Source organism: Pholis gunnellus, assembly GCF_910591455.1.
Source record: "Pholis gunnellus genome assembly, chromosome: 20".
Classification (NCBI taxonomy): domain Eukaryota; kingdom Metazoa; phylum Chordata; class Actinopteri; order Perciformes; family Pholidae; genus Pholis; species Pholis gunnellus.
Window position 1 is genome coordinate 16,220,143 of NC_136547.1, and position 23,391 is coordinate 16,243,533.

A 23,391-nucleotide genomic window follows, 5' to 3' on the forward strand; every position below is an offset into this window, starting at 1 on the left:
GATTTTTGGGGTTTTCTATGATAAAAGCAATTGGAAATTGGCCCCAGAGAGCAAACAAGAACCACATCTTTACCCAACAATTCCGGATGCATTTGAGCTGATGCATTGATTAGATTAGTAAACATCTTAATTGAATTAAAAGCCAGAACAAAGCTCTCTGGCTCGGGTTGGTCTCTTTATTTGTCCCTTCGACTGTGACATGTTGTTCGTATTACTGCATTATCATCACTGCTTTCATTTCCGAGGGATGAAAATAGAGGTATTTGTGTACATCTTTGCAATAGGATGTGCAGTATTTGTACTAGGCCCATTTATGGTCTTAATTAAATTATTTTATGCCATGATGGCCCACTATGACAAACGCTAATAGTTAGCTACGTCTGCAGTTTGATCACGAACACCCGTAGTGTAATTACACACACGTGCTGTTTTCCCCAAAAGCAATGGTGATGCAATGGAATGATATGAACATGACTGCTGATTACATTAACTTGAGGTTACATTAATGTTCACTGATCACTGAGACGTCAAACAAACGGACAGACCCCCCCCCCCCCTCTTGTTTGTGGTGTTTCAGGTAAAGAGGCTCCCTTCCGGAACGTCTGGGGGACCAGAGCGCTGCATCACCCTATCAATACCCCCACCTAACCCCCGCCTCGTGTCCCACCCTGAGGTGCATCGTGACCAACCGCAAGGCCAACTGCCACTCCAGCCCCGGCTCACTACTCGGCCCATTCATCCCCAGTCCCAGTTATACCCTCAACAGCAGCCGCATGCGGGCCCCAGCAGCAGAGCAGGCGAGCCCGCTGTGGTGCATTCTCACCGGGGGTCTCCTCTCCACCTGTCAGCTGATTCCGCTTGCTCTTCCTCATCTCTGCCAGGTAGGGGTCCAATGTTAAAACCCCCGACTATGCCACAGTGGGGAGAAAATGTCACCCTAATGTCACAAGCACTGGGATGAGAAGAATGGCAGGCCTCACTTACAGCAGTCCTCCACTGAGGTGAATGTGCTCCAGGGTAGGGTTGGGTGTAGAGACAGTGGGCCAAGTTTGACAGACAGAAGTTCAATCAAACAAAGGTTGTTTTTTTTAGTTGGATTAAATGCAAAAATCCAACAGATGCACTGTAGTCTTAAGTGCGAGTTAAAGCAAATGTTTAAGCAGCAAGCATAACACTGATAGGCTTCTAACGCATTCCGATAAAGCATTTTGATAATACTTAAAAAAGTAAACATACCCTCCTTGGCAGGATGACATGGGAAGCATTATATAAACTAATAAAATGACAGTATCCGTACATTTAGATTTGAAGTTTCTTGTGTTTCTTTAATTGTTAAAAAGAAACGATGAATGAATGAATATCCGCTGCAACACAAAACACATAACACTCACATGCTGAAAACAAGTTTTTTTAAATGAGCGGTGGGTACTTGTACTACTTTTGAACTTTTCTTAGCAGTTAGATGTTAAAATAGTACATTATAGAAATATTAGCGGTCACTGAGTCTCACATTCACACCGTACGGCATTATTTGTATCCGTTTATTGTCTAACTAAGCTAAACTAAACAAAGCATTTTGACCTGGCAGACACATGTTCTATTTCTTTATCATTACATATACGTAGAAGTTCTGGCTTTAACAGACTACTTTTTTGAATATCATAATGCATACATAAGATATTCTGATGTCTGAGTCCCATTATCCATCATGAAAGCATTTTAGATAGCAGCGACTGCTTCTTGGCTCGGTGGTTAGTGTTGCTTCTCAGCAAGAATGCTCTTTCTTGTGTGAAGCTTGCATGTTCTTTCCTCGCTTGTGCTACTTTCCTCCGGGTGCTGTCGTTTCTTCCTGCAGTCCGAAGATATGCAGGTCAGGTTTATTTGAGACATTCCCAAGTGTGACTATGATTATGTTTCCGTGTTTTATGTCTGTGATGGACTGGCGCTGCTTTGCTTTTCTTTCCATACGCCTGATATGATCCTGGGTGTGTATACGTGTGTCCATCAGATGCACCGATGAACTGTTCTCATGTGGTTGCCCTGCTGCTTTTCTGGTGTTCCAGGCAAGGTCACACCGCAATTGTAACCACATCTAGAGGTGACTAATGACCTCCTGTTAATAGCAATGAGAGTCCACTTCCAGATTTAAAAAAAAAAAAACTATTCTTGTTTCCCACCTCAGTAATCCAACATCCTGGCCTTTGCCAGGAATCAAATCCAGGCTCATTTGGTATTGATCTACTACAAAGGCAACTGGCTAGCTTCTTTGTTATTAATACATCCCCCCCTTTTTTTTTCTTTCTTTTTTTTTTGCACGCACAGCTCATCTTTATTTAACAGTCCTCAAAAGTTTCTGGGGTGCTCTGCTTTAAACATCACACAGGCTTTTTAATTACAAATGAGTTGTGACAGGTCTGCTGGGTAGCACCCTGGCCCATTTTAAACGTGATGCCGGCTGACAGCTTGGCAGTGTTCTCCCAGCACTGAAACATGTGGAAGAAATTGGTCTTTTACATTTCACAGCTTGTCGCTTCCTCCGCCTACTGACCTGTGACCCCCCACAGAGATCCTAACGCCCACAAGGGAAGTGTCCCCAACGAACTGACTGCCTTTCCAGAGAGAGAAAGAGAGAGAGAGAGAGAGAGAGAGGGAGGCACTCAGTATGGGAGATTTATGTTCTGCCACACAAGGCAAAAGGTACCAGGTCTCTTCAACAAACACGGCTGCGTACCTTGGCTCACACACACAGACATGGACTTCAGCACACACACACACATTCTCGCAGCTAGCCGAGAAGGTTGCTTGGGAAGTGAACCCGATCCGTAAGTGAAATAACGGATCAAAAGGTGTCCTGCACAACACCTCATCCACGCCGATCCCTAAGCCGACCTGACGTTTGCGCCTCATTTGCATACAGATCTGTTCATTTTGCATTACCTCTGGAGCGAATTATGGCCTTCAGATGGCGAGATTACGTCAAGGTTGAAGGGAGCGATCGGACGGACAACTTTTAACCCAGCTAAAAAAAATGGAAATCCAATTCAGCGAGGAGAAGAACAAATTATCCCCTTCCTCAGTCCTCTGTCAAGTCTGGGAGTTTCAGACATTTCCTTCCCATTTCATGCCTCTCTGTTTCTGATGTGTGCTGTGTGGAGATCACTTTCTCCGCGCGTGTGACGCCTGGATTTTCCTCATTACCCGTTTGTCTCAGAATCGGGACAAGTATTTGGAGACCTCTTGTCACTGCGATAACGTACACACAGCAGAGCTTGACAGTGAGACTGGAAGTTTATATTCCTGAGGCCTTAAGTTAATTAATCCCCGTTGAAAAATCAGTTTGTGGTGAGGTGTCTATTACAGAACCAAACCTGACATCACAATCCAAGATAAAAAAAGTTTTGATCAAGAAATCTGAAGGTTGCTTTTCTGCTTTAGTGCTGTTGTGTTTGCGTCGACATTGTTGTCTTTGTGAATAATGTTTGATTGGATGATAATTATCCTGATTTACCTCAGTAGAGTGTGTTTGGGGTTTTAACGTAGAGATAAGCTAAAGGCACACAGGGTTAAGTGACCTTTCACATTAACTGAATGATCCAGTTACATTGGGTTTGTTTGAACCCAACTGACTAATTAAATTAGCTTCTTGTTTCATGATCGCTTTTAGTGGATCACTGTGAGCACGCCGAGGAGTCTGCCATAACTGAATGGCTGCTTCAGTTCCCTGCCTTTTTTCCAGGACTCCTCATCTAATGTCCTCTTTGGAGCGCTGCCCTGCACATTCAGGATGCGCTCCCCTCCGGGCCGGTCCCAGTCATCAGAGTTTCTAACCGCAACGTTACATCATACCGTCCCAATCAGTCGCACTCCGCATCCCGCCGATTAATTCAACAATGTCCGGATTCCAAATGGATGGATTCAACCTTTTGAATCCCGTTTGCAGAGATGCTCATGTAAACCCTCACAGTGGTTGCAGTAAACAAGCCTAAAGGATTGCATGTGGGGAGCAAATACAGAGCATGTGGGACAAACAGACCCAAAGGTGACAGTGTCTTGCCTCCAAAGCACACTGAAAGTTCCCAGAAAAAGACGAAGACAAGACAGAACGTGGTCACGACAGATTTAACTTTCAACAGCAACAGAACGTCACCGGGCAGCGTGAAAGAGTCTTAAAAATGGCACATTTGTACATACCAGTATACATTGAGCGTCTGTTATTGCCATTGCAATGCTGTGGATTACAAGAAAATAACCTCTTGTGTGAAGCGACACCGAGTCCTCAGCGTATCCTAGCAACCTTAACACGAGATCCGGACATGGACTCGGGGGTAATCCGTGAGTCGATGACCTCCGATCCCTCTGTAACTTCGGACCAGTCGACAGGCAATTAGGGGCCTAGGTGAGCAAGAACCGCCATCCCAGCCTGGTTGCATCTCACCGGTAACACAGCGGTGGGGTCTCGACAGTGTTGCGGCCCTCAGGCTTTTCTTCTTTCCTCGGCCTGTTTTTTTTTTCTGTGTGCGAGCAGGAGAGAAAAGAGGTGTGTTGAGTTATGCAGTTGCGAGGTACACTCATTTGTATTTCTACCCTGGAAAATGTTTGTGCATGTATGCAAGTGTCTACATATTAATATCTTTGTTTGTACGCCTTCCTGTGTGTGGGTGCGTCAATGCAGTGCACTGGATGAATGTGTGTGTGTGTGTGTGTGTGTGTCTGCTGGTCTTAACACAGCTCAGAGCACGGGGGGGGGGATAACAAGGAGTTTGTTGTTGGCCTTGAGTGCCCGGAGAGGCTGGAGTTGTGGCAGCTCCAGCGCTCTGAGTTCACAGACGTAGCCCTTAGCTGTCGAAGCTGTCGATGCTGCCTCCGCGCTCATTCTGGTTCCACGGCGTCTGCGCATTAGCAAGTGGGGCCTTGTGTAATGAGTGTGTGTGTGTGTGTGATTGTGTGTGAATGTGCAGTCAAAGAAAGCATCTTTATCCACCTCAGTTCAGTTCTGTGAGTCCACGGCTGCTGTTGTTGTTGCTAATAGAGATTGTGATGTGTGTGTGTGTGTGTGTGTGTGTGTGTGTGTGTGTGTGTAAAAGCAGCTGGCTTTGCTCGGTCTCATACTGTTTAAACAGCAACGCAAACATACTTTGCTGAAATGTGCTCAAGTGCACATATTAGCGATAAACTGTTAAAACCATGCACTACAACTTAAAATGAACAATAGCTGATTTGGATGTTTTTAAAAGTTAGATCTGCCACATGTACTGTATTCTTCTTTCTGCTTGAAAACTGTGGTAAATGCAAAACTGACAAAGTTCCAACATTTCATATATTTGATACAAAGGGTCTCTGACATTCCCATCTTTGACATTTCTTCATTGGCAGTCATTTTTCAATGCACTTTGAAAAGTGTGTAAAAAATATTTTCTCTCGGCATTAAGATATGATTAATGTTCAAACAAAAATATTTGACTGATGTGAGATTATTGGAATCTTGGCACAACAGTGATTTTACAGTTATGTAACGTCATGGAAATGTAGAAATATAAATTATTTTATCCCTTGACGAGAACAAATATAACCTTATTACCTTGTAACTGTAGGCACTCCACCTGTTTACCAGCAAAGCGCTGGTAATTAAAATCTACATCTGTGTTAGGATGAAATCTGATTTCAGACTCGCTTAAAAATAGCAGTGAGCAGACTCTTCCTGCCATTTAAGCTGTCAGAAGGATTCCTGATGTGTCGCCTATATTTAAGTTATTATCACTGATATATTTAATCCCGCAGCGAGAAAAAAAAATTATCATCGCAGAGGTTTCCATATGCATCATATAGATGTGACTGGTTCGACGGGGGAAAAAAAAGTTTCACATAGTGAGATTTTTACATGTATCAAGCTAAGGTTTACTTAATTACATCCTCCAGGCAATGCAGGAACCCTTTTTTAAATTCTGTGAATGTTAATATGCTAAATAATGCAGATCTCCAACTCTTCAAGCATGAGACACACATCTGGCGGCTTACCATTTAAATTACAGCAAAAAAAAAAAAAGAGTGAGACAGATAGAGAGAGAGGAGAAAAAAAGAGGGTAAGGATGAAAAAATACTTTAAAAGTAATTTTATAAAGAAGAGAAGAATGGGTGAAAATGTATTACAACCAAAGTTAATTTCTTTTTCGATTTTTCATCATTTCTAATTGCATACATTAGAGCGTTGAGGCTGGGAAGGTTCAGCTCTGGGATTGTGTGAGACAGAGATGATGTGCAGTGGGAGCCCTATAAGTCAACACTCCTGCTTCTCTCTTTAAAGAGTCAAATCAGAGTCACCGGAATACCGAAACACCTTGTACCTCAGACTACCTGCCTCACAGTAGAACAATAAGACAAAGGCAGCAACACTTCCAGTGTGTTCACAAAGACTATTTCATGTCTTGGTACTGCAAAGAACACATTTTTACAACAACAGGTATTCTTCTTATTTTAAGTCTCATTACAAACCTGGACACTTTTTTTTTTTGTAATGAAACCGTACTTTTTAACTTATATTATATTATATTGTATTATGGTGTATTCAATTAATTTATATGATTCAGAATGCTTTTTTTTTTGTCAATTTCCCTTATTATATATTTTTTTAATATTTCATCAGCAGTTCAAGTGTATACCCGTAATCATTTGGATTCCGTAATATAAATACCACTCAACCACCCTTGATCCTCACTATGATTGCCAGATGTGGTTTGCAAAGGAAAACAAACATGAACCTTTCTTTCTTTTTCACACTCACTGCACATTATTTCTTTTTTTTTTGGGGGGGGGGGGATGCAGGGAAGAATTCCTCCTCGGGAGCCATTTCTGGAAACACGGGAGAGAAGAGTGATCCATGCAGGGAGAAAGCCGAGGGTGGGACTCACTACAAGGTAACGTTGGGATTCAAGGGAAAGTGTTGCCTCCCTTGCAATGATCACCCTCTCCGCTTTCCCCTTCCTTTCCCTTTTCCTCTCTGCACCCCTACACACACCTCCCCGGCTTATTATCTGAGATTTGTCAAAATACATTTCACACTAACAGGTATTTTTCAGCCTTCAAAGCCAGTTTTGATCTGCTTGACAAGCCAAAGCAGCTCAAATTCTGTGAAATCAGCAACGCCAGCCAGGGCCTCTCTCTTTTTTTTTTTTTTTTCTTCTTCTCCAAGCCGCTCTAAACACGCCTCTTCCTGTGCTACAGAGGACTTAAGCTAAATTAATCAAAGCCTGCATGTTACCTGCCATACTTTGAAGTGGTAATTGCAAAATGACTTTGTGTGCTGATCCGGCATTGCTGCCTCCCGGTCCGCCCCGCCATTGTGCCTCGGCTGCGGCCTTTTGTTGTTGTAATGTTATTGTTGAGGTAGTGAGAAGCCTATGAACGACATCAAGCCTCCGTCTGTCACACACACACCCACACACACACACACACACACAGACATATATATACACATCCTTCACTCCCGCCTGAGCTCTATCCCTTCGAGTCTTTATTCTTACTAACTTCCCTCCACTGATGTACAAGAGGCTCTCCAGACCACCATTAATCAGTGATGACCTGTTAAATAAATGAGTTTGTTGATATGAGGTTTTATTTCTCCGCAGCCTCTGTAGACTGTGTTTTTCTTTTCCCTTCTCCTCTTGGCCTTTAAAACCTTGCTAACTCTGTCAAATGTCGTGGTGTGGAACCCAGTTGTCTAATGATTAAGTGGAGTGATCTCCAACCTGCACCAGCCTGGGAGCGCAGGGGATCAGATTTCAACCCTTCAACCTGCAGTGCAAGCCTAATTAAAATGAATTTTCTCCAGGCGACCACTTTGCCCACAGGGCAGGAATCCAGCTATATACGGAATCTGCTCTTAAGGTATTGCATTAAATTTATTGTGGGGAGACACCGGAGAACATTGTGGTTTATATATCTCCTGCATTTCTTTTCCTCTGTGCTTTCTTTCCCGCTCCTTTCCACCTTTTTATTGTGATCATCACTCTGGAATCCAAGCTTGCTTTGGCAAAGATTGCCCTATGAAAACGGATGGAGCTTTTATGGGGCCCTGCCCATTTACTACTTCCTGGGCCCAGTTCATCTCGGAGGGAGAGAGAGAGAGAGAGAGAGAGAAAGAGAAAGAGATGGAGGAGAGGAAAACATGAAAAAAATGGAGGGAGGCAGAGTGAGACAGGGGCGGAAGAAAGGGAGAGGTTGCTTATTCCAACTGTGGATCTCATTAACATACATCAGTGAGTATTTCACAACTTCAAGCAGAAAGGCACTAAGCCCACCCAAGGGCAACACAGGCAGGGCTGACAGGGCCAGGGAAAGCAAGCCGTTAACATGTTGGCGGCTTAACAAATAATATCTGCTCCCAAGTACCTTGGTGAAATATTTAAAACCCCACTTCCTAACTCCATTTGACTGTGTTTATGACGATAAAGGTAAACGACTTGTGTGGAAAAAAACAGTGCCAGCTGCTCAAATATCACATATTTAATGCCGCCGTCACTGTACGCACGTTTCCCCAAATGAACTCGACTTGAATGATGGCCTGCCGTGTGCGATTTTGCCGTCATTCACGTCTCATGTCAATTGAGGCGCGGCTGAGATATAGGAGAGGCTCCTAAAGTGCCGCGCACACTGTCACTGTCACCGTGTGCATCCCCCAAGATAAATTCAGAGGCCTGTTTCCTGCTTTGATTACAAATGACATCCGCATGTGTTCTCCCCGATTCCTGCTCCTCACAGAAGAAGCCAATCAAGAAGACAAATAGCTGCGGCCCCAGCATGAGCGGCGGCAGCGCACCGCCTCGGCAGGCAGACAAACAGAAGATGCAGCCTTCAACGGAGAACCTCTCCACGGAGGAGATGGAGGAGTATACATTCTCCCTACAGTAGGTCTCACCACTCATTATCCCGCCTCAGTCTTTGTGAAATTCGAAACGTTGGGAAAAAAAATAAATAAAAAGAGAGAAGAAAAACGCGAGTGACAACGGGTTCCTGTGCCTCACAGACACAGTGATGTGCACGGCGTGAACCAGACAGACGCTGACAACAGAATGTGCTTACTACAACACCTCCTGTATGGATGTAGTTACAGTAGCCAAGTGTCATTCAGAGTTTGCATCTGCTAGTGCTTTAATCGTGCATAGGTCATCTTTAATTAGTTACCATAAATAAGTCACAGGCAAAGTCATTTATGTGAGAGCTTTGCAAGAGCGCGGGGAATTTCTAACGTCAATAAGAGCTTACATTGATGCATCATATCTCCAAACTCAAATACAGAAAAATGTCTTATTATATGATCACATTTTCATTTTGTCATTTGCAGTTTTGAGACAATAAAAAAAAATATCTGTCTTATTCACACTAATTTGGTTTGTAACAATATTACATTTAGCCTGTTACGTCACTATGTGTTTTTTATTTGTTTCCTCTGCACAACAAAATGCAACAAAGGAAGTTTGGGAAAATTTGTTTTCCTCTCTGCCGTGGCTTACAGCATTTGATTTTAATGAGAAAAACTGGGGATGTATTAAATACAAACAAAGCAGGAAGAAAAGCATTTCAAACACCTTGGCCAAACGCGTTAAAACGCAACAAGGTGCACCACCGCGTATGCCCACGAAGCATCAAAATAGGCTAAAAGCGAAATTGCTTATTTCAACAAAAAAGTCACAGGTATTTGTTTTTATTTGAACGTCAAATAAATTAAGGGGAGGGGATTACCACACACACTACTACACTAGGGGGGAGAGAGAGAGAGAGAGAGAGAGAGAGAGATGTAGAGAGAGGGAGCCTGTGTGTGTGTGTGTGTGTGTGAGGGAGACAGAAAGAGAGCTCTCCCTGGAGATTTAAAAGTACCCATGTTTCCTCATTTCTGGGAGTTGGTAATTTATAGCTGCTGGTCACATATTAAACAAGATCAGAGACTACTCCCTGACATCTTCTGAACATACTGGGGGAATTCAAATGATTACCAGCGTATCCTGCCAACAAATGACGACACTGGGACTATCTTGAGGGAGAGTGAATACAAAACGAACACAGAAACCCAGGCAGGCTGCACACAAAGGGACACAATTAAATGGTTTTCACGATTATTCATAGTGCCGCTTTTTACCTCTGAGCAGTCGCCGGGCTCCGTGAGATGAGACATTTCCGTCAGTTATAGGTACGGATTGTATTGAGTCGGAGCCCTGGCGGTTCCCTGGTGCCCTGTGAAGGTGCTGCTGCTATTGATTTTATCTTTTACAAGCACACACATTACAGTATCTCTGAGCTGAGGGCTGCTTTTTTTTTGCCCTCGCCTAATCAGAACATTAGAAAGATACGGTGCCAGTTTTGGCTTTCACAGGGAAGTTAAAGACACTGCGGTCTCAAAGTCAGACCCTCACCCGTCTCTCCCACTGTGCCGTTTGACTTCTTCTGGGATTCTCTACATTACCTGAGGACTGACAGAGACGCAGACGAAAGGAATTGTTACGGATTTTTTTTATTTTATTTGCCGTAATGATGTCATCTCCATCTCCTCTGGCACCGCTCTGTTTGTATCTTCGTGTGTTTGCATGCACTTGTGCACGTGTGTGGGAGTGTGTTCGTGTTTGCGTGTACATCATCTCTTGACTGTGTCTGTGCACAGTGTGTGTGTGAGCGCAAAGGAATGCCTGCGTATACATGCATTTCATGTGGGATCAGGATTCATTCTGCAGTGATTGAGGGATATTACTGCCATCTATTGAGCCACAAGAGATTGAGCTCATTGAAATTTTCATAGGGCGTCACAGTACAAATGGGCAAATCGGATGCACATGCATTATTAAGCAAACACTTAGTAACAGTAAGATTCGGATAGTCTCGGAATCACACAAAATATTTAACACAATGCATCCAGAACGTCACAGTCAGGAGCACTTTATTCACTAAGTAGAATGAATGGGATGAAATGTATTGGAATGAAGCAGGCCGGGGTGTTACAGAGCTCCACAGCATGTACAGTACCCATACTCACTGCATTACAGCATTACATCTCATGTATGTAGCTGCAGGTGTGACCTCAAAGTCTAACTTTATGCTAAGAACGCAACCAAACCGTCTGAAAATAAAAAAATGAAATATTGTTACTAATATTGTTATTGTTAACTAACTGTTTATTTGCATCAAATGACATTAGTCATTAGCCAGTCACATACAAGTTGGCACAATTTATAATAATGACACCTTTTTTCTGGCTTCAGAACAAATAAGAAGTACATCTTTTAAGGCAGTTTAGGTTTCTCCATTATGAGTATTTTTACTTGTATTTAATTTCAAGTTTTTGTTTCAGTGGGGCCAGGATCAACTTCATATTTTGAGTTAGAGTATTGATTATGTTCTTTTTTTAAAAATTATTTTAACTAAAGCTCCTGGTTGAACCTCAAAAGCTCATCTATCCCCCTAAAAAGAACTGCATGATATATGGAATCATAATAACCGTAAACCATAAATTACAATTTCAAAGACAACACGGAACACTTTTTACTGCAGGTATTGACAATGCAAGTCAATTCCGGGCAAATAAAAAAAAAAAAAAAAAAGGAAAGAAAGCCAGGAATGATTCTTCTAAGTTCACATGCTATCTGCTATCTGTTTGAACACGCATAAAAGGCTCCTGCCGACCTTCCATCTTATTTGATGTCTACAAATGTAATCTTAACCACCTTTTTTTTCTCACAGAATAGCACTGAGCAAAATCAAAGCACCTGATTCAATACAGCTGTTGTAATTCGATAGGGCCAATTTAATGCTTTTGGATTGTGCGGCAACAACTTCTCGAAAAGGTAAACACACCCCGACTAAATTAATTTCACAGCTTAGAGAGTACTTTAGCAGTACTTTACACTAAGTGTACTCAGCACAGTGATGGGTTACTGTTGCTAGCTTGCATTTAAGCTTTACAAACATTCAGCATTTTCAAAAAGAATTACTTGTAACCTAACAATCACTTATCGGTTGTTGTTTTTAGGAAAACATGTCGCTTCTATTGGTTGTTGCTTCTACAAAGTTTGATTTTCATGCATCCATGATTATTGCCAATTAGCTTTGTGTCTCACCAATGTCACCCAACTATTTTTTTTTTTCTTTCTCTGGTTTTGAGGAGAGAAACCTGTTTTAATCAAAGTCATTCTCACATAGCAATTAGATCTAATTAGTCCAATTATCAAGATTCTAATTACATTGAAATATACCCCCTAAATCTCATATCAATTATAGTATGTGTGACTTGTCCTGATCAGGAGACATGAAGAGAGAAAGTGACAGAGTAAAGACAAGGCTGTATGGGAGGTAGAATGAAAAAAAAGAGCATCCACATCCTCCAGAGGCTAAATGACTGCAGAACTAAATCCATCTGTCCCAAAAGCTTTTATTCCAAAAGACTCTATGGCCTTTTGGGGATAAATGTCACTTAACCTTTATTCATTTTTTTCCCTCCATATTCAGAACTATTTTGTTACCGGCAATGATGTTATGATTAGTTACATCCTAGTGATGAGTCAAAATAAATACAGTTTTAGCATTTAGCTTTAGAGCTAAATATCAAACACTATTATTAAAGGTGGAAATAATTATCACCTGCATTCAAAACTGGCCCGACCTGTGGTTGCACAGTCCCTCATGTGCCAACGTGTGGCAGGCAGCAGTACACAATGACACACACACACACACACACACAAACGCGCACAGACCTGCACAGTATGTTACGGCGCTGTAGGTGCACCGGCAAAACACGCGTGCACACGCACACACACGCACACACACGCACAGCCTGTTCTTGTTGTGGAGTCAGAGGGAACACACTGACCTAATTTCCCCCCAGTTAGCTCGCCTCGTTGGGGACCAACAATCCTCTCCGCCCGTTTCCCCCAACCGAGCCTATCAGAGCACTCACTCACTGAGTGTCTCTGTCGCTATCTTCCTGTGCCCTCCATCTGTTTTAGTCTGCACGCCGTACATGCTCAAGTGTAAGGTTAGCAGTAAAGTCTGCCGTTACATTGTTCACGGCTGCTCAGCTACACGGTATCGTGTGCGGAAGACGATGATAACACGCACCCTGCAGTGTCACTCCTCTTCTGAAGAAGAGCCATTTGCTATCATGGAGAGGGAGAGAGAGAGAGATCGGCCTCCAGTAACGGACAGAGAAAGAGAGAAAAAAAAACACCTGAAATAACAGCTAGTTCCAGGCTGTCAATCCGGAGCATACTGCTCCGAATCACTACTCAGTGCAAGGGTCAATCAATTCTGATGTAATGCTGGTGGGAGAGGTGGGTGGAGATGGCAGCGCGGTTCACCCCTGGGTCTCCAGTGCTTTCCTGTGCTGAAGGGGGCAGGAATGCGTCTCTGTGTGTGTGTGTGTGTGTGCATGCGCAAGTGCATGTGTGAAAGAGAGGGCCCCTGGCTACCGCGGCCCGAGTGCACATGTTAGGGTTTTTCTGCAGCCAGACGCGCCCTGGGTCACTTCGGATCTCACAGACACACACACGCACCCATACACAACCTACGTGCTGCTTCCTTTATGGAAATCGGAGCTGTCAGCTCTGTGACAGGCTAATGTTGCAATATGATTGGTTAATCTGCAGTGATGTGGCTGTCAGTCAGAGCTGACTGTAGTCCCATTGGTGGTCTGGGTCAAATGTATGCCTTTCCCACAGACACGGAAGAGAAAGTAAGTGTGTGTGTGTGTGGGTGGGGGGGGGGGGGTGCATTTGAGTGATTGCTTGCGATTTGTGCATTATTGTGTGTGTGTGTGTGTGTGTGAGAAAGAGAGGTAGACCAGAGGTGACACTTCCCTCACGCTCTTCTTTCTGTCATCTGTAATCACTGGATCAACAAACAACTCCCCAAGATCTTAAAAGTGGATTTGTGCATGCAGATACATGTAAGCTAATGCACTGTAGCGCAAACATGCACTAATGCACTCTGCCCTGTGCAAATAAATATGAACTTTTAGATACACACCGCTGACTGGCAGCTCTAATAATATAACTGACAAGCCGTAGATGTGGACGCAATCAGAATTTGATTCTCACATTTGTGTGTGTATATGAGCATGATGTCATCCGCACCTAAGCTATTGCCCCTTCAGAACCAGACCATGCTTGATTGAATATTGCACTGACGCCACGGTTAACATTTTGCGTTTGTCTCGCACTTTGTTTGTCGTGAGGCACACACACATACAGTATATGACATAAGAGTGACTCTGTTAAAAACACACTGCCCGGCACCAACATGTGGCCCCTTCACGCTGTGTTCCCAGCCTCATCAGAAGTCAACTGGTTTAACACGACTGATGCCTAATCTGCTCTGTGATGCTTGGTGGCATTTCAAGTCATGTCTTTGCACAGAACAACTTTCTTCTCTGTCCATCAGCCACTTAATTGCTCTCTCCGTGCACACATATAACACATGGTTAGTCTCTCTGGCTCGTAATTATTTCCTCTCTCCCGATGGTTCTTTCTTTACCTCGCTTTCTCTTAATTTACTCCGTCTTTGCCTTGCCGTCCTCTCCTCATTCTCTCTCCGTCTCTCTATCTCTCTGGTGACAGTGTCCTGCAGTTATGAGGCAAGGTCAGAGAAGTGAAATCCATTTAAATACTGATGCAACTCTCCGGAGGCCCATGCTCAAGCCTCCACAGCACTCTTCTCTGTACGTCTCACCCAAGTTGATGAATGGATGTATTACACATCTACTGGCACCATGTTTTGAGTATTTTTCTCATTAAACCCCACCAAAAAAAGGTTTATAGAGGGAAAAACAACCTGTTCGTCATTGTTGAGGACTGTGGTGGTAGCTGTAGTAGCTGTGTGTGTGTGTGTGTGTGTGTGTAACGGATGCCTGGGAAGTCCCTGTGTGTTTGTTGATCCCGGGTGCATCTGCATTTGAAATGTTTCCACCCTCGTTTATGGCGCACCAAGGGACCTGCCATTTCCATGTTTTAATCCCCTCTCGTGCTAAGTCAGGCGCTCCATAAAAACGGCACATGTTGCACGACGGTGAAACCGCTACCCCATGTACACTGAAACTATTCCAAGGTGTGTGAGGAGGCCAAAACACATTCTTGCACATTCAGCAGGGATTTGTTTGGCCGGTGCAGGAGTCGCACAACTGGATTATCGCTCACCAAATTTGTGTTCTTGAATGGTGCTTTAGCTAGCTGCTTTAAAAAATTAATAAAATGTGATACCTTTTCTCTACATTTAAAATATAAGTCTGTCCACACTGCCTTTTTGTTTTACATAATATCTCAATCAGTACGAGAACGCAAAAACAACTGGAAAGGCTTGCCAATAGGTGGCGATAAAGGCTTCCTCGAATACCAGAGAAGAAGATTCTGAGCATGCTCAGTGAGTTTCTTTTCCTTTTGGCGATGTTAACAAATAGTAAAGCGATAGCTAAATATTTTTTTATGTAGTAACATTTGTTGCATGGTAAAAACAAAATGTTAGTCAAAATCTACACCTTTAAACAATGCAGTGTATTGGACTGGTGACAGCTCGCCTGGCTCTGTCCAACAGTAACGAAATCCTCCCATCCGCACCTCTAAGCTATTGAATTAACACATTTGTTGAATCCATTCAAAAGAAGTATAAATGAGGGGGTCATGTGCCGGACTATTTCGTGATTCAGTACTTCCTGTCTTATCTTTGTCGTGAGGTTGCCAACAACTAGATTCCAGGAAGTTACAGGTAAGGGAATGGTTGCAACAATCACATGCCAAATTATTGATCATAAGCAAAGAGTAGTAATTTAGTATTTTTATCTGAGTCGATTACATATAGCGGATCATTTTCATGGTCATTACCTGACAATGTCATCCTCCAGCATGCACAACCCCAAGTTTTGGTTGCCCACATAAAATGCCCCACATGCTACCACTCAATTACCACCATGGCACTGACGTGAACGTTTCTTTCCAGTCCACTTAGATCCTCCATCGCATTGTAAAAAAATGAGCTGCCAACTATTAGTCAAACATGGATTCCTAATTTAGTGGAACATTTCTTTTTTTCACTGCTTCTGAACATGCTCTCCTCCGCTCCCTGTCAGCTGCAAATAATTCTGATAATTTGGTGGTGCGTGGTTTTTTTGTTTTTTTATTACATGACTGACTCCAGTTCTGCAGCTGAGTCACTACTCCAGAATTCTCTTTTGACTGCACCCTGAATACCTGCCATTGTGGTCCCATTTTGTCAATGAAAGTCATTTATATGTATTCTTGCTTTGCCAGAGTCTCTGTAAAGAGCGGTGCTTATAAAGCCCCCAAATGGTAAGGTAATTGTCCTTGGAACAAATAAAATTACAAGAGAGAGACAGAGCATGCACAAAGTTAAATCTGAAGCATTTTTTTGTGTCTTTTTGCGTCTTTTTTTTTCCAGTATAAATAAAACTTCTCACAAGATGATATAAAAAAGGACTCAATTATCTAAAAGCCTTGCAGGCATATACTGCTGCTTTGTTCAACTTGTTTTTATGCACACACACATTCAAGGTGCTTTGGAAAACGATACCAGCTTAGCAACCAATGATTATCATTTAATACATCTTGTGGGAGCGGGTTTCTTTGTGATTTCCACTTTGTGAGGTTTCATAGCTTCCTGTATTATATTTGCCCCACCTGTGCAAAGCCCCGCTAACATGCCAATCATTACGTAAGCTTATGTGCTTCTGCGTAAATGCAATAAATAGGCCGTTAAAGTTTCTACTGTGGGAATTACTGTAGCATCTGTACATGATTTATAAACTTGGATTGGCATTCATAGTGTGCATTTGTTCATGTTTATGCAACACCGAGTTAACTAGAAAGGTGCAATCAGCAGAGTGCAGATCTCCGCCAGGTGTGTCGACCACTGCTGTAGTGTTTGACTTTGAGCTGTCACTAAAACTTATTTTCTATTGATTGATCTATTGGCTATTTTTGGACTATTCCAAACGATTCATTTTACTTTCAATATCTCCATTTTATTTCATTTTGACAAACAATATGTCGTTGAATAATGTAGCACAAGAAACAATTTAAACTAAGGTTTCTAAATTAAAGTGCAAAGCTGTAGGTTGATGTCGAGATGTGTTACTGTACGTGCAAAGAATACGCTCCCCGTATTCGTACAGTTTGGAGTGTGGGGAAGCCTAATATAAAATGATTCTCTCATGGGTGCAGTATTTGATATGAGATTTTCAAAATATGGTTTTATGAGTATTTAGCAGCTACAAGAACAAAAGATTAAAGAAAACAAGGGTTGGTTTAGAATATTGATAGCGACGCTTTTTCAGACTAAGCCCTAGTTTGATTAAATGAATACAACCCACAAATGGCCAAACGCCCGGTCTAGACTGCAAGGGAATCGGCCCGTGATTTTCACTCGCACGTCTCACACAACAGATACGCTCTCATTTCAATCAATTCACATGTCTGCACCATCACCTGTTTGACAATACGTGTGCAAACCTGAGGTTTTGCCCAATAAAAAGACACAGACTTTTGTCTCTGGCCGCAGAGCAGGCAGCGATGAACACAGCAGTGTGTACTTTTGTTAGCTGATAGCCAAACACAGAGCCTAAAACAATGCAACTGAGCAAACCCCACTGTGTCTGACCTGCAGCTCCTACCGGTCGGGGGGGTGGGGGTGGTCAAGAGTAGTGAGTGACGAGTCAGCAGTCAATCAATGTGCGTATCGAACAGGCAACAAAAGGCATTTTGAGAAAGTTTGAGTCACTACGACCACGAGAGGTCCTTGAGCATGCAGCCATAAATGACAACATATTATGCAGTTGCATAATGCAGTTGACAAAAAAGTTGCAAATTAAGTTTCACATGATTTATCTTTTTCTTTTTCAACAACAAAAGTCCTTATAGCGCCTCAGAAAGGAGCTAGCTGTGTAACCTACAGAGGACAGATGACTGATACTGTCACAATCCAAAACAAATGCATCATTAGTGTTCTTCAAAAGCGAAATGTAAACAAAGATGTGGTATCTTCAGGTCTATCTCTTGACACCTAAGATAATTCCATAATCACCAAAACACTCGTGCATCTGGGCCACTGAGGAAACAATCACGTTATCCGTCAATCTTTTAAGTCTATTTTCACACTATTTCTTTCCCCAACAGCAAACCATTCTTAGACTATGTGGGAAAGGATTTGGGGTTTTAGTGCATTTATAAACAATGCCGGTGGCCCCAAATAAGAAAGTGACAGAAAATAACGTAATCCTCAAAATAAAGGGATAAGTCCAATACTTAAAGTGGCCTTAGACTAGAGGGTTTAAGCCATCAGGGCAATGCAAAGGGGTTCTGAGGGTTACCTTCGCTCTCCTCAGCCCTGGAGCCTCCTCAGCATAAATCTGCTCTTTAAAATGTAACACCCAACTGTACTCTCCTCTCATCAACCCCTCCATCTCTCATTACTCACAGCGTCTTAGAGGTTTAATACGTGTCTGTGCTCGCTATTCACGTTGCGCTATTTTTAAAAGCACACTTCCCTTTGTTGTCATGCCGCACAACACCAAGGGACACAGCCTGGGAAAACCAGTCCAGGAGATGATTCTTGCTCCAGTGGTTGACAGATATATGCTAGTTAAATCTGATTTACAGGCTTTGGCACTCTGTGGCAAGGTTTAAGGAGAACGATGAGTCCTTTTGCGACGTGCTTTGATGACATGGGAATGAACAACAGACATATCAAGACTGAGATAATGAGGGAACATCTTCTGGCCCAGATTTCCCCGGATCATATACTACAATTAAAATACAGTGTTATGTGCCAATGCATGCCTGTTGAAATGGTTAGTATCATCTCTGGGCCGCTACGCCACATGCTATCACTCGTTCGGAGGACAAGCTGTGAAACATCCTTCCTTCCTGCAAGATTAAAAACAAAGCCCACACCTCCACCCCCTTCCTTGCCTTACCCTCTTTTTCTGTATTGTACTTTTGTAATTGGAGGTGCCATAATTAAATCAATTCAGTGGCGATAACAGATTTCACATCACGTTACCGGTTTCCTTTGGAAGAGAAGCCGCTACATGAAGACGGCTAAAAATATTCCTCTTTCATGCATCATCAATATCTTCATTATATGAAAGATGGGCGTCAGGTTGTATTTGCTGTTTTCCTTTAATGTCACTTGACAGGGTAGCATCTTGCCTGTGTCTGTGACACACTGCTTTTTTTTTTTTTTTGGTGTACTCTGTAATTCCACTTTCGCAGACACGCAGGAAGCAGTTTTCGTACCACCACACAGTGAAGCGCGTCGTGAGAAGAGCTTGGAACAGAATGGAGGAGCCTTTGTCAAAATCATAATGGAGAGGCAGAGACACGCATTCGCTCGAACATTATCATCCTTTGGTTTGCGTCACACTTCAAAATCTTGTATAAACGCACACTTGACGCCAGAATACAGTCAAAGCAAAACTTATTTTTGTTGCAGTGACCTCAAAGCCGACATATTTATGTTCGCAATATCGTCTGTAATTCAAAAGTGTCACGTGTGGCTTATTTATCTAAATCTTCAGGGTAGTACATTTTTTCAAGTTATCTTTATTGCCAGTGTCATTCATCAATGTGGAGGATGTAGCATCACGTTACAGAGAGCTGACACTTTGTCCTTTTACCACAGACTGCTGCTCTCATCTAACATGAATAGTAGAGTAAAGAAACCACAGTAAACAAGGCCATCAGATGATTTCATTTACATGTAATGAAAAAGCAATAGATGCCACGAATTCTTCCCACATCCCTGCTGCATATATTATCTTGAATGAACAGCATCTCACTGACCTCACACAGGAAGTCTACAGTGTACATCCAGTGGGACGCTTGGAACGCATGCTGTACTTTACAATCTCAACCTGTAACTGACTTTTATGCCAGATGTTTATCCTCTCTGCTCGAGTTTACTTCAGCCTGAGCTATGAATATTTAGCAGCCCAAACTGTTGACTGAGCGTTTTTCTGAATGAATCTCGAGTTCTCCCACGTGTACCGTGCGCTTCGCCGCCGCTCTCGTGTGCATCCACTGAGGAACTCGATAACTTCAAATAATTTAACACTTCAGAGAGTGTACCCACCTCACAGGAACAGGAAAGATGATCTCTTTTGTTTTAAATGCGGCTGTGTGACGGTTCTCACTTCAGCAGCAACACAAGCAAAAGACAGCGCAGCGCTGCACTTTGATGTAAGTCTAGCCTAATTATTTGGTAAGGGGAGGGGGCGGGGGGATGGGGGGATGTAATACAATTGATTCTGTTTTTTTTCTCATTTTTGGTCTTTAGGCAGTGTACCATTTTCCCTAGATACACACTACAAAGTGAATTCCAACTGTGCTCTGGGACACGGTGGTGAGACACAGGGATGTCCACAGGCAAAGGCCTCAAGTCACACTCTGTGATGCTAACCATAGCTACCTACTTTAGCCTGCGTCTAATTACTGCCAGCCAGACGATTGGCGTCATCAACGTCTGCTTGTGTTGACATGTTCAACCTATAATAAATAGATTTCTGTGCACTTTGTAACTGTACACACTCATTTACTGTACACTCAGACACACACTGTACAGTGTTGTACATTGCTGTGTATGGAGTGTTTTATGCTAGGCTGTTACCAGCCCATTGTAACATATTTTGAATATTTCTCTCCTCTCCACTGTTCCATCTGTGCCCTCTATTTGAAAGGGAATAGTTGAGCAGGCCTGACAAAGGGCGGCACAAAGGAGGCAGAGGTGCTGAGGGAAGCCGAGCACTGCTGGAAGGGATTTCTATTTGTGTTTGTGTGTGCACGTGTGAATGCGTGTCAATTTGAATACTACTATTACCCTACCGACTTCTTATGGCATGCATATGATGATCGCAAACAAATGCTTTTGAATACTACACGTAACGCACAGACAAGTATACGTATTTGCACTGTGAACTGCAGCATATGCTTGTGAACATAACATCTAGTGTGGAAACTCACCTTTATATTTGTTACTGTTGAGGTCTACAGGCTGCGAAGCTGGAAAATGAAAAGGAGAGAAGAAACTTTGCACAGTTAGAGGACAACACTGATACACAATATTGCGTTTATACAGCTATTTAAATATCTGTTGTATTATTTTTGTCAGAAGAAAAGAAAAATACATAAAATGTGTCACGTATAGTGCATCTGATCCTCCTCTGTCTGAAAACAGATCAGCACCGACTGGATCCGGCTGCCGCCCGTCACGCCTGTCCGAGCGAGCCCGTCTGGCCCTCCGCATGCTGCCGTCCGAGCTGGGCCTGCCGTTGCCGCGGCAACAACAGTCGCATAGTAGCTGGCGTTGCTCCGCTCGGCAGCTCGGCCTCATTATGCTGCTGCTGGCTTTGATGTGGTTTGTGAGGCTCTACCTGCATTACTGCAGCCAGTGGCTCTACCTCCAGGCCATAGCAGTTCCTGTCAACAAGTGAGTTTGCTTGCTTTGATATCACCCCGCACGCACGCACACGCGCACACACACACACACACACACACACACGCACACATTTGTGCGTGAGGGTGGGGGGGGGGATTGGATATACTCGCATAGAGCAGGACTACATGAGCACACGCATCGCTGCTGACATAAATCCTTTTACGTGGAGGCCAGGTACATACATAGATAACTGAAGCAAATTGCGGATGCTCACATGTGCACTCACCCACGACACATTCATGCAAGCTCAGAAGCACACACACACACACACACACATGCAAAGTACGTTTGTGAAATGGGATGTGGAGGGGTTAAGGAGCAGAGGAGAGAACGAGGATGTGCAGTGTGAGTGTGTTGGCAAACATGCACACACACACACACACTGGATACGCCCAAATCATCTGTTTGGAATCCCCCCATTAACATTTTAACAAGACTCTCTCAATATTAACAAACCATTTGCTGGGGGAGTTTGTTGGTTTCACCGCACGGTTTTAAGTCCCAAAAGGCTACATTATTTGGAAGGAATTTATTGTTATTATTTGGTACACAGTATTGATAATAAACAGCAATAAGATACCACAGTACTGTTAAATCACATCTCAATGGCATATGGTGCTGATTTAATTCATCACAATAAAACAAGCTGGCTGCAAACATGCATACAACCCGGTTTTTATTACAATAACATGGGGGTGCAAGCATCACGCATTAAATCATGGAAAGTGATAGAGAGAGGCTGAGGGAGTAGAAAAAAAAACAAACGTGGCAGAATAAAAACAAAGGATGGACTGAGGGGGTGGATAGGAGGTGAAAAAAAAAAAAAATGCGAAAGCAGAGGGGGTCAACGTCGGATGACAACTTCCACATGTCCAAATCTGCTGCTCTTCCTCCGAGCACTTCTCTCTCCATGCAATGGCCAGTGAGAGAGAGAGAGAGAGAGAGAGAGAGAGAGAGAGAGAGGCCAAGTGACAGTCAGAGTGGCTAGTGTGATGACAGGCCTCCCTCCCTTCTTGTTTTTATCTCACTCTGTTTTTTCCTCCTCTCTCACTCGTTCTCTCTCTGTCTCTCTTTGCCTTCTTCTTCCTCACCCTCGGACATCAGTGGACAGGAAAGTGTGCCCAGGGGCCCCAATGTTGCTTCAGTCACCCATGAGCTCTCCTTTCCTCCTTTCTTTTTTGTTTTTTTAATATACTGACATAAGTAATACAACAGTCTATAATTACTCTTGTACTAGTCCTGTGTTGGCTTAACTAAAGTAAAGGCCTGTCAGTGATGTATATCATTAGATATTATATTATTGGCCTTTTATTGCTTATGCGTCAATATCTAAGCGGAATTTTTGCTGCTGGCTCAGGTAGGGCCAACATTCTTTTTTTGTAGTTCAGTGTACTTTATTACAATGTAGAATACAATGTATTTTCATTATAGGTTTTTCAGATTTCTTTCGTAGTGAAGTGGAAGTGGCATAAAATTAAAATGCTCACATAAAGAACTTGTAACCTGTTGTCTTTGAGTAAATGTTAGTAGTCTTAGTTTCCACAACCGATCAAGATCCACATTGCCTGACAACAGCACTCTGCATGCTTAGACCATTACATAAGTACCTGTACATGCAGGTTTGAAATTTCAAATATCACATTTGAAGAGACACCGAATTTGATTTAATATGGAATGATGCTGCCAATGTCAAAACGCTGTTAGAATTTATTGGACTGGAAAGTTTTATTGTGTTATATCAAGATTCCCTATAAATGAAATATTCCCCTGTCATTCTTTGAATGAGATTTATCAGTGCAATTTATCTGGAATATATAACTCTACAGTGTTAAAAATAACAGTGAACTCTTCTGTCTGTACCGGTCATTCAGTGAGGTAACCTCAACAAGGTGCTCTAAAAGGACTTTTGTAGGATCG

General features: G+C 42.8%; 1 protein-coding gene across 1 annotated transcript in view; it reads left to right on the forward strand.

The window, feature by feature from the left end:
- Window positions 1-23,391, forward strand: part of ofcc1 (orofacial cleft 1 candidate 1) — a gene marked incomplete at both ends in the record, with an annotated part of 165,262 nt that overhangs the window by 113,749 nt on the left and 28,122 nt on the right. The window contains 4 exons of the mRNA XM_079181158.1: window positions 578-881; window positions 2,009-2,082; window positions 8,755-8,900; window positions 21,214-21,465. Of these exons, the coding sequence (XP_079037284.1) occupies window positions 578-881; window positions 2,009-2,082; window positions 8,755-8,900; window positions 21,214-21,465 (776 nt within the window). The remainder of the gene's footprint in view (window positions 1-577; window positions 882-2,008; window positions 2,083-8,754; window positions 8,901-21,213; window positions 21,466-23,391) is intronic.